The sequence below is a fragment of the Sander vitreus genome, chromosome 10 (genome assembly GCF_031162955.1).
Source record: "Sander vitreus isolate 19-12246 chromosome 10, sanVit1, whole genome shotgun sequence".
NCBI lineage: Eukaryota > Metazoa > Chordata > Actinopteri > Perciformes > Percidae > Sander > Sander vitreus.
The window spans coordinates 12,617,939-12,630,959 of NC_135864.1; the positions used below are offsets into that span (position 1 = coordinate 12,617,939).

Here is a 13,021-nt window from a genome sequence, read left to right on the forward strand (position 1 = left end):
TCAATTCAACATGTTGAATCGGCCTAATGACTGCTGATTAGGGCCAACTACAGCCAACAGTGTCGGACACACTGCAAAAACTGGCGTGCTATGGTTCTAAAGTGCTCATCTTCATTCACCATTAGCTCAGTGCTTGCAGATTATTGAGCTTTACAGGCCTGCCTTCCAAGAAGCTTATTTTCACTGCCGCATTCTTCTTTACCTGCACACAATGGAAGCATTATTTCCCCTGGCACTCCATATGAACAGAAGGGCCAAGAAACAAGCACTGAACCGTGTAAAATGTACAGCTTGTTAAAAAACATTGTGTTGTATAGTAGCAAAAAAAACAAAGAGGTTAAAATCAATATGTCATCAAATGCATAGTAGATTGTAAATTAAGCAGGTTAAATTGAGTTACAGTATGAGTCACGCAGATGCAAAAAAAAAGGTGTTGCAGTGTTTGAAAAAACAACTCAGTTTATATTGTGTCTAGATTTCTTCAAACTGCATCTAAGTATATTGTCAAAAGATCACAAGAAACAGAACAGCTATAAACACTTCAGAAAACAGAGACCTCTCACTAGTACAAGGTTTCTGAAGATATTGCATATTTCAGAAAACTACTCACTTGTCTGCAAGCATACCTCAGTAACCATGAGAACTGACATCCGAAGTGACGCACTCTTTTGGTTTTAGCTTTTCACAGCACATTTTGGTCTCACTTTGGACTGCAATCCATCTTTCTGAATTACTGTAGCAGTGGAACAATTGATCCAATCGTTTCAGTCCCCTGTATATTCCTGGAAAAAGCTTTATTCGCTGAAATTATACTTTTGAGATGGACTCAAAAATGAAATAAAAATGGTTCCTACATTTAAAAAAAAAACATTTGTACCACTTATGATCCAAAGTCCAACACAATTCTGGTGTTTTCTGTTGGCAGAGAGGTCAGGAAACATACCTTTGGCTGGGTAAAAAAGCAACATTGCCAAGCAGAAAGTTTGAGGTCAAATAATCACCCCTCCGATAATGCATGTCTATGGAGAGGGCTGGGGAGATTCATTGCTGTGCTCCAGCTGACAATAATGGAGGCTTTCAAAGGCCACAGTCTTTAATTTCTGGTCCCTGCTATCAGCGTTTTATCCTCTAGAGAGGGGGAGGTCAACTGCTCCTGTTCCACAGCCCGAGAGCCAGCATCCTGGGCATTAAGGGCTGAGAGAGGTGGCTGAGGTCAGACTGTGATTGCTGCTGGAGATGGCAGGCTGAGGGGTCCTGGGGCTCATCGGACCCTTCTCTGACAAAGAGGCTTTACAGAGCCGCTCCCAGGTCAGTCTTATCAGGGCATCACTAATGGTTATGATATGATCTGTCTAGCATCACTTCCAATTAAAGCTGGCTGGGGGAATGGGGCTTCTCCCCATCTCACTGAGGCTCAGCAGTGTTCAGTGAATGTTGACTATTGTTTGAGCCACTCATTTCAATGGCGATCAAAGTTTCATTGTGACTACCACAAAGGGAAGTGGCCACTGGCCAGGCCAATTAGATATGTAGTTGTGGTGGGGAGATGGAGAGGGTAATCATTCTTCTTCAGTCTTCTTACTGATAGCAATGACCAGCCCACTTCTCACTGTGACAAAGACTAACCTCTTCAATACAATATGAAGCCATAACAAAAGGTTATTCTTCTTGTTTGGATAGCTTTGTCTCTGGGCCAGGAAAAATACGTTCCCTGAGAGATAATTTCTACACACTTTCGTCTCTAAACTAATATCTCATTCTTAGAGCCGGCCACCTTCAAATGACTGTGACTGCAGCAAAGCCGCAACATTGGCAAAGTCTGAACTTGTCATCCACAGTGCTGTGCAAGCAGGCGTCCACCAAGGACCTCAAATCTCCACCCAGGTCCAGGGTGAGAGCTGTGCAGATGTGGTGTGAAGACACCTACAGGGCGAGGTGAGCCTAGCTCTGGGCCGAAATAATTTCTCTCCAGCAGTGTTAATAATCGTCTTGCATAAAGGTGTGGATCTGTGGAGCAAACCATTAGCTGTTAAGTAACTCATGCAGGGAGAATGTAAAAATTGCACAAAGCTTAATCATAATATTGCATTTCTTCAAAGATACTTAGTAGTTTTAAATTTGCAAGTTTGAGTTACAAAGAACTGCTGTCGAAGTAAAAATCTTTTTTTCATGTCTGACCAAGCTTCCACACCTTGTAACTCCTCTATCTTGTAAAAGTCTTGACCACTTCACCTGCTTTTCTGTGGAAGGAAATTAGTAATGAGATGTATGCCTAAAGTGCTCGGAGTCAGAGTCTCATTTGCATGACTGAAATAAAATGAATATGGCAAACTGCAGTGGACCAGGGAGAGAAAATCATTATTTGTAGAAACTGTATTTAAAGCAGAGTCATTGAAATAAACAATCTCATATGGTGCCACTGGACTTTCCAGCCACATCAAATAACAGATAAAACGGAATCAGCCCGATTTTTTGCCACTGCAGACTGTGGCGAACCTCCACCAGAGGTTAGTGAAAAGGAGTTGGTCATAATGAGGCAGGAGCAGCTGCAAGTCCTGTTGATAGAATGAGGTCACTAGAGCGACAGAGATCAGTTCGCCTGATTGGGGGTTGGCCATGTGGGGAAAGGGGGATCTCACTCAAAAGAACTGGCGACATACAATTTTGTATTGAAGGAATGCAAGGCTGCAGGACCTCCTCCTGCTCTTTTTCAATGCATGTCTGTGTCAGAAATAAATCATTTTAATTGTTCTCTGATTCCTCCTCTCACCGTTTTGCAAAATGATAATTGAACCATTAATAGGATGTTAATAGGTTGTGTGTCCTGGTAACCTTTGATATAAATCTCGCCCGTAATGCAGAATATTTTCTATTACCACCATGGATCAGGAGTAATTAAATGTGTGGCAAGCACCATTTTGGGAATTTACAAATGCGGTTCCTGCTTTGCAAATAAGGTTTGACGCGCGGTGATACTGTTGATATGAAGACATTTTTTACGTATGGTTTGAAAGAATTACGGCAACATTGGGCTACTGAGTCCGTTTTTCAGGTTAATGATTATGAGACTGACGTATTCATAATGCATATTTTGCCCTTCAGTTGGAGGCAGTACCTTTAGCTCAGGCGAATTTGTTGTGGAGACCCAGGGGTTTAAACACTACTGAAAGGGCATGAGTAATTCTTATGAGTGGGGCAGAATAGTGGTATTGCCCATGAGAAGAGAACTTAGCTGGAAGAAATAAGATCCTCCTTATAGACTAATGGATGTGTTAGCAAGTGCGCTTTCAGACCAGCTTTCATGTTGGCTCCACCAGAGGGTATAGAGGGAATGGCAAATTAATTATAGAAATGAAGCCAACCTCCTTTTCTTATCACAGAGGGCAGCTGTGTGTTTCCCCCTGCTCGTTTCCCTTTTTCTCTGTCTTCAGCGCTGGAATGTGTTCTGTTCGACATCAACTCTCTGCTTCTCCTCATCAATCCATACAAACTTACTCAAGAGCAAGAGCTGCTGTGTATGAGGGAGGTGAGAAGTGGAGCCTTTATTGAGTGAAACTGTCATAGAAATTGTTGCAGACCAGCAGAGGAAGAATCAGGCTCTGCCTTTCAACTTATTTCATAGCTTTTAGACCCTTCCTCTCAAAGTCGACTAATAAATCAATATTTCTAGTGGGATCTAGAGTTGTAATGACATCATTATGTTGGCTGTGAAAGCACATTAACCACCAGCCAAATGTGAGTCTCAATGACAGGCTACATTGTCCTGATCAGCATCTGTATTGTAGTGTTTTAAGAGACATTTGGAGATGTTAAAAGTCTCGAAAATGGCATGTGTGACCCACTTTAGCAAATGAAAAGAGCACTAAAATCAGAAATAGACACTCACCTCACTTGTTGGACCATTCCCAAAGGTCTGCTTTGGATATAATGGGAAAGAGCAACAGTGAATGCATGGAATATTAATGCAGAGTTAAAGCCAGCCTTGACTCAAACTGTTACTTTCCATTTTAACATGACAAACAGAAAAGACATTGCTCTATGTGTTATCATGCTGTTTTCAACGACGACTATCACATCACAAAATTGAAAGAAAAAAAAAGAATTGATGCATACTGTTGTAGCCCACATTCACCTTGAAAAAGAGGTCTAGGATTGCCTAGACGCTTTCACAGACTGTTCCCCAACTCGTCAAATGCTGATGATTTGTCGTGGTCCTTGGCGTCTGATACCAACTCAGAAGGCACTCATATGCACGTGCGGCCAGACAGGCTATCAAAACAAAGAACAGAGAAGCTCAGATTACAACACACACAGAGGTAGTGTGACTTCATTCTCTGCTCAGGACGCCATTACTCCACCATATCTTTACATAGAAAGTTTTTGTTTGCTGCTATGTTAATGTGCTGGATATCGCCTACAGCCCCTTTAAATCAAACCTAAAAAAACATGTTTTTGCTAGAAATTAGTAGACATATCCTTGTTTTTTTGTTTCGGCTTGTGTATTTATTTGATAGTAATTGTAATCACCAAAAAGGAGGAATTTAAGTTTTATTTATTTTTCTGCTGCCACAGTGCACCCTACATAGTGTTAGTAGTGGTAATCTGATTGGTGCAATATCTGTGTGGACAGGCACTAAAAATTGTTTAATGGTCACACTCTTTACACATCCATGGATCACACAGGCAGTTGACCAGCTGGGAGGCTGACATTGTTAGCCATTGCTTAGTCCCTTCTGTTATTTAAGAAAATATGTTACTCCATGTTCCCTCATATCTATAAAATTCCCCACGCATCAAAATTAGGCTCTATGTTCCCTCAACCCTATGTTCCCGCATTTCTGTGAAATCCCCCCCCCAGTCAAAAAATTAGGCCCTATGTTTCCTCAGCCCTATTAAATTTCCCGCGCATCAAAATTAAGCCTTATGTTACCTTAGCCCAAATACAGCCCCCCCCCCCCTTCCATGTTTCCAGTAGAAGCTAGTAAGCCTAGCTAGCTAACTTCCAGTTTCCAAGTAAATTACAAAATTAACAGTGGGCTACAATGGTTCCAACCAAATGATGAATGTTTGCTAACCATGCTTAACCAATGCGTTAGCTTGTTAAAAAAGGAGGAAAAACATTTTCAATCTTTGTAGGCTGATCATTGACCGTTGCCAAGGTGAAAGCCCACCCAGAAGCCTGACACTTAGAAACAGTTTCCACAAACAAGTCCAAAAAGTCTTATTCGCTTAAAGAAAAAAGACAAAAAAAATGAATAGCTCCAGTATCATTATAGTTCATAATTCCTTACACAAAGAACATCTGTACAATATTTGATTTAATATTGACTTGTGATGAGTAAAGACAAGGAAACAGAGCAAAGGACATTTAATAGTTTAATTATAAGCTGCTGTATACATTCAGTGATTATTCCGATTTTCATGTTGCCAGAAGCCATGGGTGAGACCAGCAAAACATTCAGCTACAAGATCTAGTTTGTTGTATGCAATTTGTCAATTTTCATTCATATTTTTCCACATTGTACATAGTTTACTGCAAAGCAACATAAAACCACATTGCTGATGTGCAACACGGTTCTTCCAAGACCTTAGTTTGTTCAAACATGATTCCACCCAGTCTGTTGTGTGGTGCTTGTAGGAGGGAAGAGCCCTGTTTATACCTCTCTGGTCTCAACCTTATCTTTGAGATCAACTGAAAACAGATGGCACAGGGTGACAGCAGTGCTGAGCAAAGCTAGTCTTTGCGTCTGAATGCCCTCAGTTGAGGCTGAAAGTCTTGTCTAAACTTGATTGGGCCCAATAGGAAAGGCGACTCATTAGACAGATAAAATACAGTAGGTGACACCCTGCTACCAGCTTGAAGAACACTAGGAGATGTTCTTTATCCTCCTTAGATACTAAGATTAAGCAACATCCTGCAATTTTTAAGGTTTTGTTTGCATGTTTTTTGGTTTCTTTTGCTATCTCACTCTAAGCTCATTGAACGGACACACTAATGTTGGTGCTGATATTGCTTTTTTTTTTTGTCTTTTTACATTTTCTAGTAGCCCACACAGAAACTTGATGGCACAAGAACTGACCAATAAGAAACTCTTTACAACAAGGTAGACTGCAACAGTTGCCAGGGGTCACACAGTAAACCAAAAATAATCCAAGTTCATTTTGAAAATAAAAAACAAATCCGATCCAATATAAAAGCAAAAGACAAATGAACAAAAGCAAGTTAATTTCAAGTATAACTTACTCATAAAATAACTACACAGCATTAAATATTCTCATTATACATTTTTTAAATTATTTATAAAATATATTTTGGCATATATGTTTTTTTTTATTTTTGTGTTTGTGTAACAAACGCTACTGTAGCTTCAGTTGAACACCAATGTTTATTTGTTTTTTTCTCTTGAAACAAAACATTAAAGGGATTGTCACATAACAACAGGTTATTAAAAATGGTAATAGTAAACCATATAGAGTTTCACATAGCAAGACATGAGTGACGATCCCTTCTATCCTAGCCCCATAGTCAAAAGTCAAAAAAAGTACAAGACCAGAGCACAAAGTTCTAATTTGTGCTCCTCTGGCTACAATCAAGGTTGGGCACAGGAGATTTCAAAAGCAGTGAGTCCTTTTTTTCATACAACTCAATTTGAACACAAGGATGTCTGTCCCACTTTCAGTGTTCAGAGCGGCTGGGCAGATAGCGAGAGTTCATTTAGCTCCATCCTTGATAAAATATAAATACTGTAAAGACCTCACAGTCTGATGACACTGGGATGTCCTCAGGGATACGCAGATAAAGTTTCTCTTTTTAGTCAGGGGAAGAGGCAAATGAGACTGGGAGGCCTCTCTTTCCTTCCCCTGAATGCACTGACAACTGTTGAAGGAGTAAATTGAGAATATTTTGAGATTGAGTCCTGTGTATGTCGTTTATAACATTGATGGAGCTCACTATACAAAGGAACAAAGAGCGATTTTGGCAGCTAGAACAAACTGCAAAACCAAAGAAGGCAAATATCAGTTTGTTATACAAAAGTAGTTCAAAAGGCATAACTGTACTTATGAATTGGCACCTCAGGTGTCCAAACACGCAGTGTCCTGCTTCGGCGCAAGCGCTGGAGAGGTCCACTGGCCATGTCCATGCAGACAACAGTAACCTGCCTGTCCACTCCTTGAAGACTGATAGAAAGAAAACGGAACAAAACGCAAACAAGGAAAAAGTACTGCGACTACAACAAAGCCACATCCACTACCTCGGCTTAAGCACACAACTAGCTGCAGCATACTACAGTTCATCATCCTCAGCACGAGCTGGTTCTTGAATATTGTATACTGCAAATGGGTGTGTCTCTATACTTCCACAGCCTGACTTTCTTCTCCTGTACACACAGCTATTGTGGGGTACATATATGTGAGTTTACACGGCGTGTGTATGAATGTTGGTGTGTGTCATAGAGAAGCTCGCTAAAGCACAATGTCCTTCAGGCGCTTGCTGCTGGGGGATTCCTTGTCTCGGCCATCGTGGAGAAGCGTGTTGATCTCCCTGACAGCTGGCTCACTGTCCTTCCCCTCCGGCTGCCGCAGCAGGCTGTGGTTGGCGATTCGCTCTGCATCGCGGCATTTCAGCGTGTTGTAGGCAGATGACGGCTTGGACACTGGGCTCTTCAGGTGCACAGGGGAAGTGATGGGGCTGGCTGCCTCGCGCCCATTGCCAGCTTCACGAACAGCCCCTCCATTGGCCTTGGGGCTACACACCTGAGACTCCTGAGTCCGCTTTCCCTTAAACTCTCCCCGTTCCACGTCCTCAGGCCCATCCTTGCCGAAGGTGGCAAAAGTCCTCTTGGTGGTGCCATTCTCGTAGTGGGGCACGTCCACTGTGGTGGCCTCAATAGACAAAGCGATGACATTACGGCCGTGCTCGGGTGACTTGGCACGCGCCGGGATTGGGACACGAGGCATCCAACAGCGGTCAGAGTGGCCTAGGATGCGACACTCATCCTGGCAGTGAAAGCCTTCGCTGGGATCTGTGAAGACACAAAAGAAAGAGAAAACATGATTGTTAGATTTGTCTGTAAAACCAGCTTTATTTTCGACATTTATACTCATTTGCACACAGATCTCATCTCTGTTTTCTCTCCCACATGGCCTTCATTTGATTTAAGTAAGCCAAACCTAATAAATAAATAAAAGAATAAATAAATGAAAATCAATCCTGCATTTTGTTTTAATAAAAAACAGCCCAAATTAAACATTTCTGAATGATTTGCTTTCACTTGCAATGCATCCCTGAATCTGCTCAAGCCCTGTTAAAACTGATAACTAGCGCTGGAGGTTTAGGGCACTTCTAATATGCCAATTGAATTATGTATTGTTAAATCAAAAGTCCATTTGCAACTCTTGTATAATTGGGTTTTCTGTAGCAACACTAGATGAAAGGCAGGTTTAAACAGTGCGATCAGATATCTCACAGAGACACCAGACGAGTTGCTGTGTTGTTGCCTGGTTTGTCTCTCTCTTCCTCTCTGTCTCTGTCATCTGGCGCCGACTTATAAATATGTAATGATGTTTAACGCTGGAGTGAAAAAAAGATTTGCCTGAGTCTATATAACTGCACTCTTTCGTACTTTGTTGTGTCAGAGGGGAGGTACTTTCAAGACAGTTTTTACATCGTTATAACAACATCAAAAGTGTCATGCTCTCAAACTGAAAGGCTGTAATCAGGCTTTTACTGTTTGTTTTAATTCACATATATGTACACCGTAAATGCTGAAAGAGCTTGGTGCTAGAAATCATTAAGGAAAGATGTATAGTACATACTCTCTAAATGATTCAGCCCTAGAAACGAGAACAATTCCAAAATCTCTGTTGTGTTGTCTACCTGCCTATCTTGAGAAAGAACCTGCCACACAGATGCGCAATGACACATTTCTGTGCTCCCCTACTGCTTGTTTCACTTCTAGCAAGAGCCATCCTCCGTTCCAGAGGCCCAAGGTGACAAGAGGGGATTGTGAGAGGGATTGCCATCGACCCAAATGCATACGCTTACATCTGGCAATCGCAGCTTGACAGATCACCTAATTAAAATCACTAATGATCTGTTTTTCTCCCTTCTTCCCTGCACTCATGAGAGGCACCTCAGCTTAGACCCTGGGGATCGATATTTAAAGATTGGATGGGCTTTTCGGGGACAGATATGCCAGAGCTGTCGCTCATAAAATATAATCTGATGAGACTGACAGATAACATGGTGACTAAATGACTAGATGCATGAGTAAATGGTATCATAGGCTGTTTGAACACAAATATGGGAAGTAGAGTTCTGAAGGCATCATCATGCTTGAAGGCTGGAAATGAACACCAGCACACAAAAATGCATGATTGACCAACGTCCACACGCATGCTTCATAGTGAGATTGAGGCGGCACAGAATTAGCTTCCTTTGATCATGTTTGTGTTTAGATGCACGCTGACACACACACACACACACACACACACACACACACACACGGTATTCTCCCCAATAAATGCGGACTGAGACATCCTCTTCCCTACAAGGGACAGCATTGTAATATGCCTCTCACATATAGTCTACAATTACAACATCTTAAAGGAATTCTTTCTGTGTAAAAAATATAAGCTTTATAAAATATCATTACACACTATCATCCACATTATCCACACTCCAGCATAAATAGTTAGTTTTATAAAATCACTATACAGTTAAAATAATTTTATGAGGCCAAAAAGTAAGAAAGAGAGAATGAGATATTTTCCATTCCTGTATGTATGTAAATCTGCAATAATGCTGATTGGTCCAAGGGACTGCAGCGGCTGCAATCAAGGAGACAAAAGGCACGAAGCTGGGGGTTTTGTTTAAAGAGAAGGGATCCAATCAGAATGTAATAATGTAATCAAAAGTCTTTACAAAAGTCTTTACCAGGTAGCATGAACATAATGTAGGGCGATGAATAAAAAAAACAAAAACATGCCCACACCAGATTAGACTGTCCACTGCGACGGTATTTTTTTTATTTATTTTTTTATTTGATTTTATTTAAAAAAATAAATAAAAAAAAACATTTTTAGGCCTTTATTTTCACAGACAGATGAAGACATGAAAGAGGAGAGAGAGGAGGAATGACATGCTGCAAAGGGCCGCAGATCAGAGTCAAACATGCGGCCGCTGCGTCGAGGAGTAAACCTCTATATATGTGCACCTGTTCTACCAACAGAGCTAAACCGCCCAAGTGCGACAGTATTTTTAAAGCCCTTTCAAATCCCATGTTTCCCTTTTTAATCCTATGTAACTGCTTTGTCATTAAATCTATTTTGATATCCTTTTTGATGCATTTCTTTCAAAAAAATGCAAACAATAAAGATGTCAATATGGCAGGCATAAAAGCAATGTAAAGTGTTTTTAGGAATATTATATTTTAGTACTTGCTGGCATTGAAAAACTCTGCACGAAATATGCGGTTAAAAGTTGTAATGTAAATTTCAAACTTTTAAGTAAAAACTTTCAAACACATTTGACTTCAATACATTTAGTAATCTGGAATTCCTCCCCAAATCTTGTTTGACAAAGAAGATATTTTTTCTTAGCTAATTAAAGATTTACAAGCATCTTGGTTATAAATGCAATTTCCTCTGGATACTTTGGCTTTTTTCTATAGCCTAAAGCATGAAAAGCCTTGAGGCACAAAGCAATATACACAAGTTGTATGCTCTCTACTTAGCAGTGCATGCATATGCAGTGAATGGCATTTTCTCTCCTTTCCTTTAGGGGTCTATGGGAGAGCAACTGGGTTGTAAATGGCATTGTTATGAAAGCCAAGTGCCATTAACACTCACACATCCTGCCTCTGCTCAGAGCTTTATAAAACACAGATGTTGCTCTAAAAGACCTACAAAAAATGGAAGAGACAAAATTTTAATAAAAAATGTAACAGTCCATTGACCTCTAACAAAACACAATCTCCTCCTATTCCAAAAATCTGTAATCTGTAATTGTAAGAGATGAATTAATGTTTTTTACAGCGACGATTAGGTTTGGAAGTCAACACGTACAGAGCAGAAGTGAAAGCACCTCCTGCTGTGAATGTGTATTCAAAGTCATCAGGAAATTAAGCTTGCCAATCAGTTCCAGGAGCAGACTTAAAGTACAGTACAGAGCAGGATGTCATTGGGAACATTTCCTAGCTATGATTTAATACCTATTAATTACTGAGGGAGCTCCATCGAGAGGTGGAGGCTGCCTGAGTTTTTTAGTGTTCCACATTTACGTAAAATACAAACAGTGCACTGGTAGTGGAGGCACACAAAAAAACATGTTACAGGTTGCACAGCACTGTTATAGTATAAAATCAGACATACTGCACTTTAATACTGAATTAAGTCGAAAGACTGCAAATGCACTGGGGGTACCTTTAAATGTGCTTGTACTGATGTGCATGGTTACGAAAAATAATAAATATTGCCACTTCAATTGCAAAAGCCAAATTCTCCTGATAATGCTGGTCATATTTTTCTCTTTGTAGTTACCTGGAATACCATCACTTTGCATCTTCACGGGGAGAAAACCCACACGTTCCCTGCCATTTCATCTCGCATCTACAGCCTGCCAGCAACCGATTCAATCCTGACGGTTTCCCTCAATCAGATGAAGGCGTCTTAACTTCAAGTTACAGCAGACAGAGCTTCAGCTTCAGCATGGGGATCCCATAACTTGACAAGCTCATTGCTCAATTTACCCCTGTGCACCGCACACAGTATAATGATCCCTTCATGTCATACAGCTGGAGGTGCTATTTGTTTGTTGCCAATGTAACAAAAAAGAGGAATCAGCAAAAGACTAAAATCCCCTGAAAGGGAAGGGATGTGTTCACTGAAACTGAACTGAAATTAACCAAGCTTTTCGCCAGCTATTTTGCGTCCTGGTTGGCTCACACATGGAGCCTGGCTTGGAAAACACAGGCGCTAGTCCCCTCCAAAATTAATGCACACAGCCTCAAGGTTGAAAACAATGATGTAATCCTACAAATGAGTGTAAGCAGCCACAATAACCAGATGGCCAGATTGGAGGGACAGAGACGGGGTTGAGTTAATGTGAAACCAGATTCAGGTGACAGAATCTTCATTTTCTATTTCTTAGTTTAACTGAAGCCTAAAGGCGATGGGGACTTGCTGTGTGACACAATTCAGTCAGTTTGGTTTTACAACATGATGAACCCTAAAAAGAATTTGGAACAGCAGCGTGGCATGATAAATCATGTTACAAAGAATGTCTGCCACTTTTGGCTTAAACTCCTTTTTTGTATTTCCTCTGTACGCTTACATTTTTGTTGTAGGGGTAACAATAAATGTCCTGATTCTGTTTGTCATATGAAAATAGACACCCGTGAACAGACAGCCAGACGGTATAATGTAGATATTACTGTGATGTAGCGGTTATGAAAGCAACAATAATAGAGCAATTTTAACCTAAATATACTTTACTTGTGACCTGCATAGACTTTACCGATTCCATTTGATTTAACTTGCTTTCCTGTTCTTTTCTTACCGTCTTTGATATTACACCCTATCAAATGCTGTGACAAAGCTATCAAATACAGCTTGTCTATAGTCTGAGAAGCAATTACTGAGTACTGGTGATTAAAAGAGCAAACAGCAACTCTGACTTGCTTTAAGTAGCATATATATAGCTGTGCGAGAGGACTAGTATATAGTCCAAAAGAATTCGATCTACATAAAAATCTTAAATACATGTGACCTCAGTCCCCTTTCTGAGGACATTCTGGGAGCGGTGGTGTACAGAAAGATTTTATTTGCTGCAAAAATGTCGTCCACTTTTCTGCTCTCATCTTGGTGTATCTTTGACAGTGAGATGGCTGCTTTCTAATTGCACTCCATATTAATTTTCCATCCTGGCAGTCACATGGCAAAGATTGATTAAATCTAAATTGTTACTACAGAGTCTTGATGGAGCCCGTGATGCAGAAGCTGATGAAAGTATCACATTGGA

At 40.6% G+C, this 13,021-nt stretch overlaps 1 protein-coding gene across 6 annotated transcripts in view; it reads right to left on the reverse strand.

The window, feature by feature from the left end:
• Positions 1–5,363: 5,363 nt before the first annotated feature.
• The window catches only part of pcdh19 (protocadherin 19), a 55,109-nt gene continuing 47,451 nt past the window's right edge, over positions 5,364–13,021 (reverse strand). For all 6 annotated transcript variants that reach the window (XM_078260265.1, XM_078260262.1, XM_078260264.1 and 3 more), the window contains exon 5: positions 5,364–8,024. In XM_078260265.1, coding sequence (XP_078116391.1) covers positions 7,465–8,024 — 560 coding nt within the window. In that variant the 3' untranslated portion in view covers positions 5,364–7,464. The remainder of the gene's footprint in view (positions 8,025–13,021) is intronic.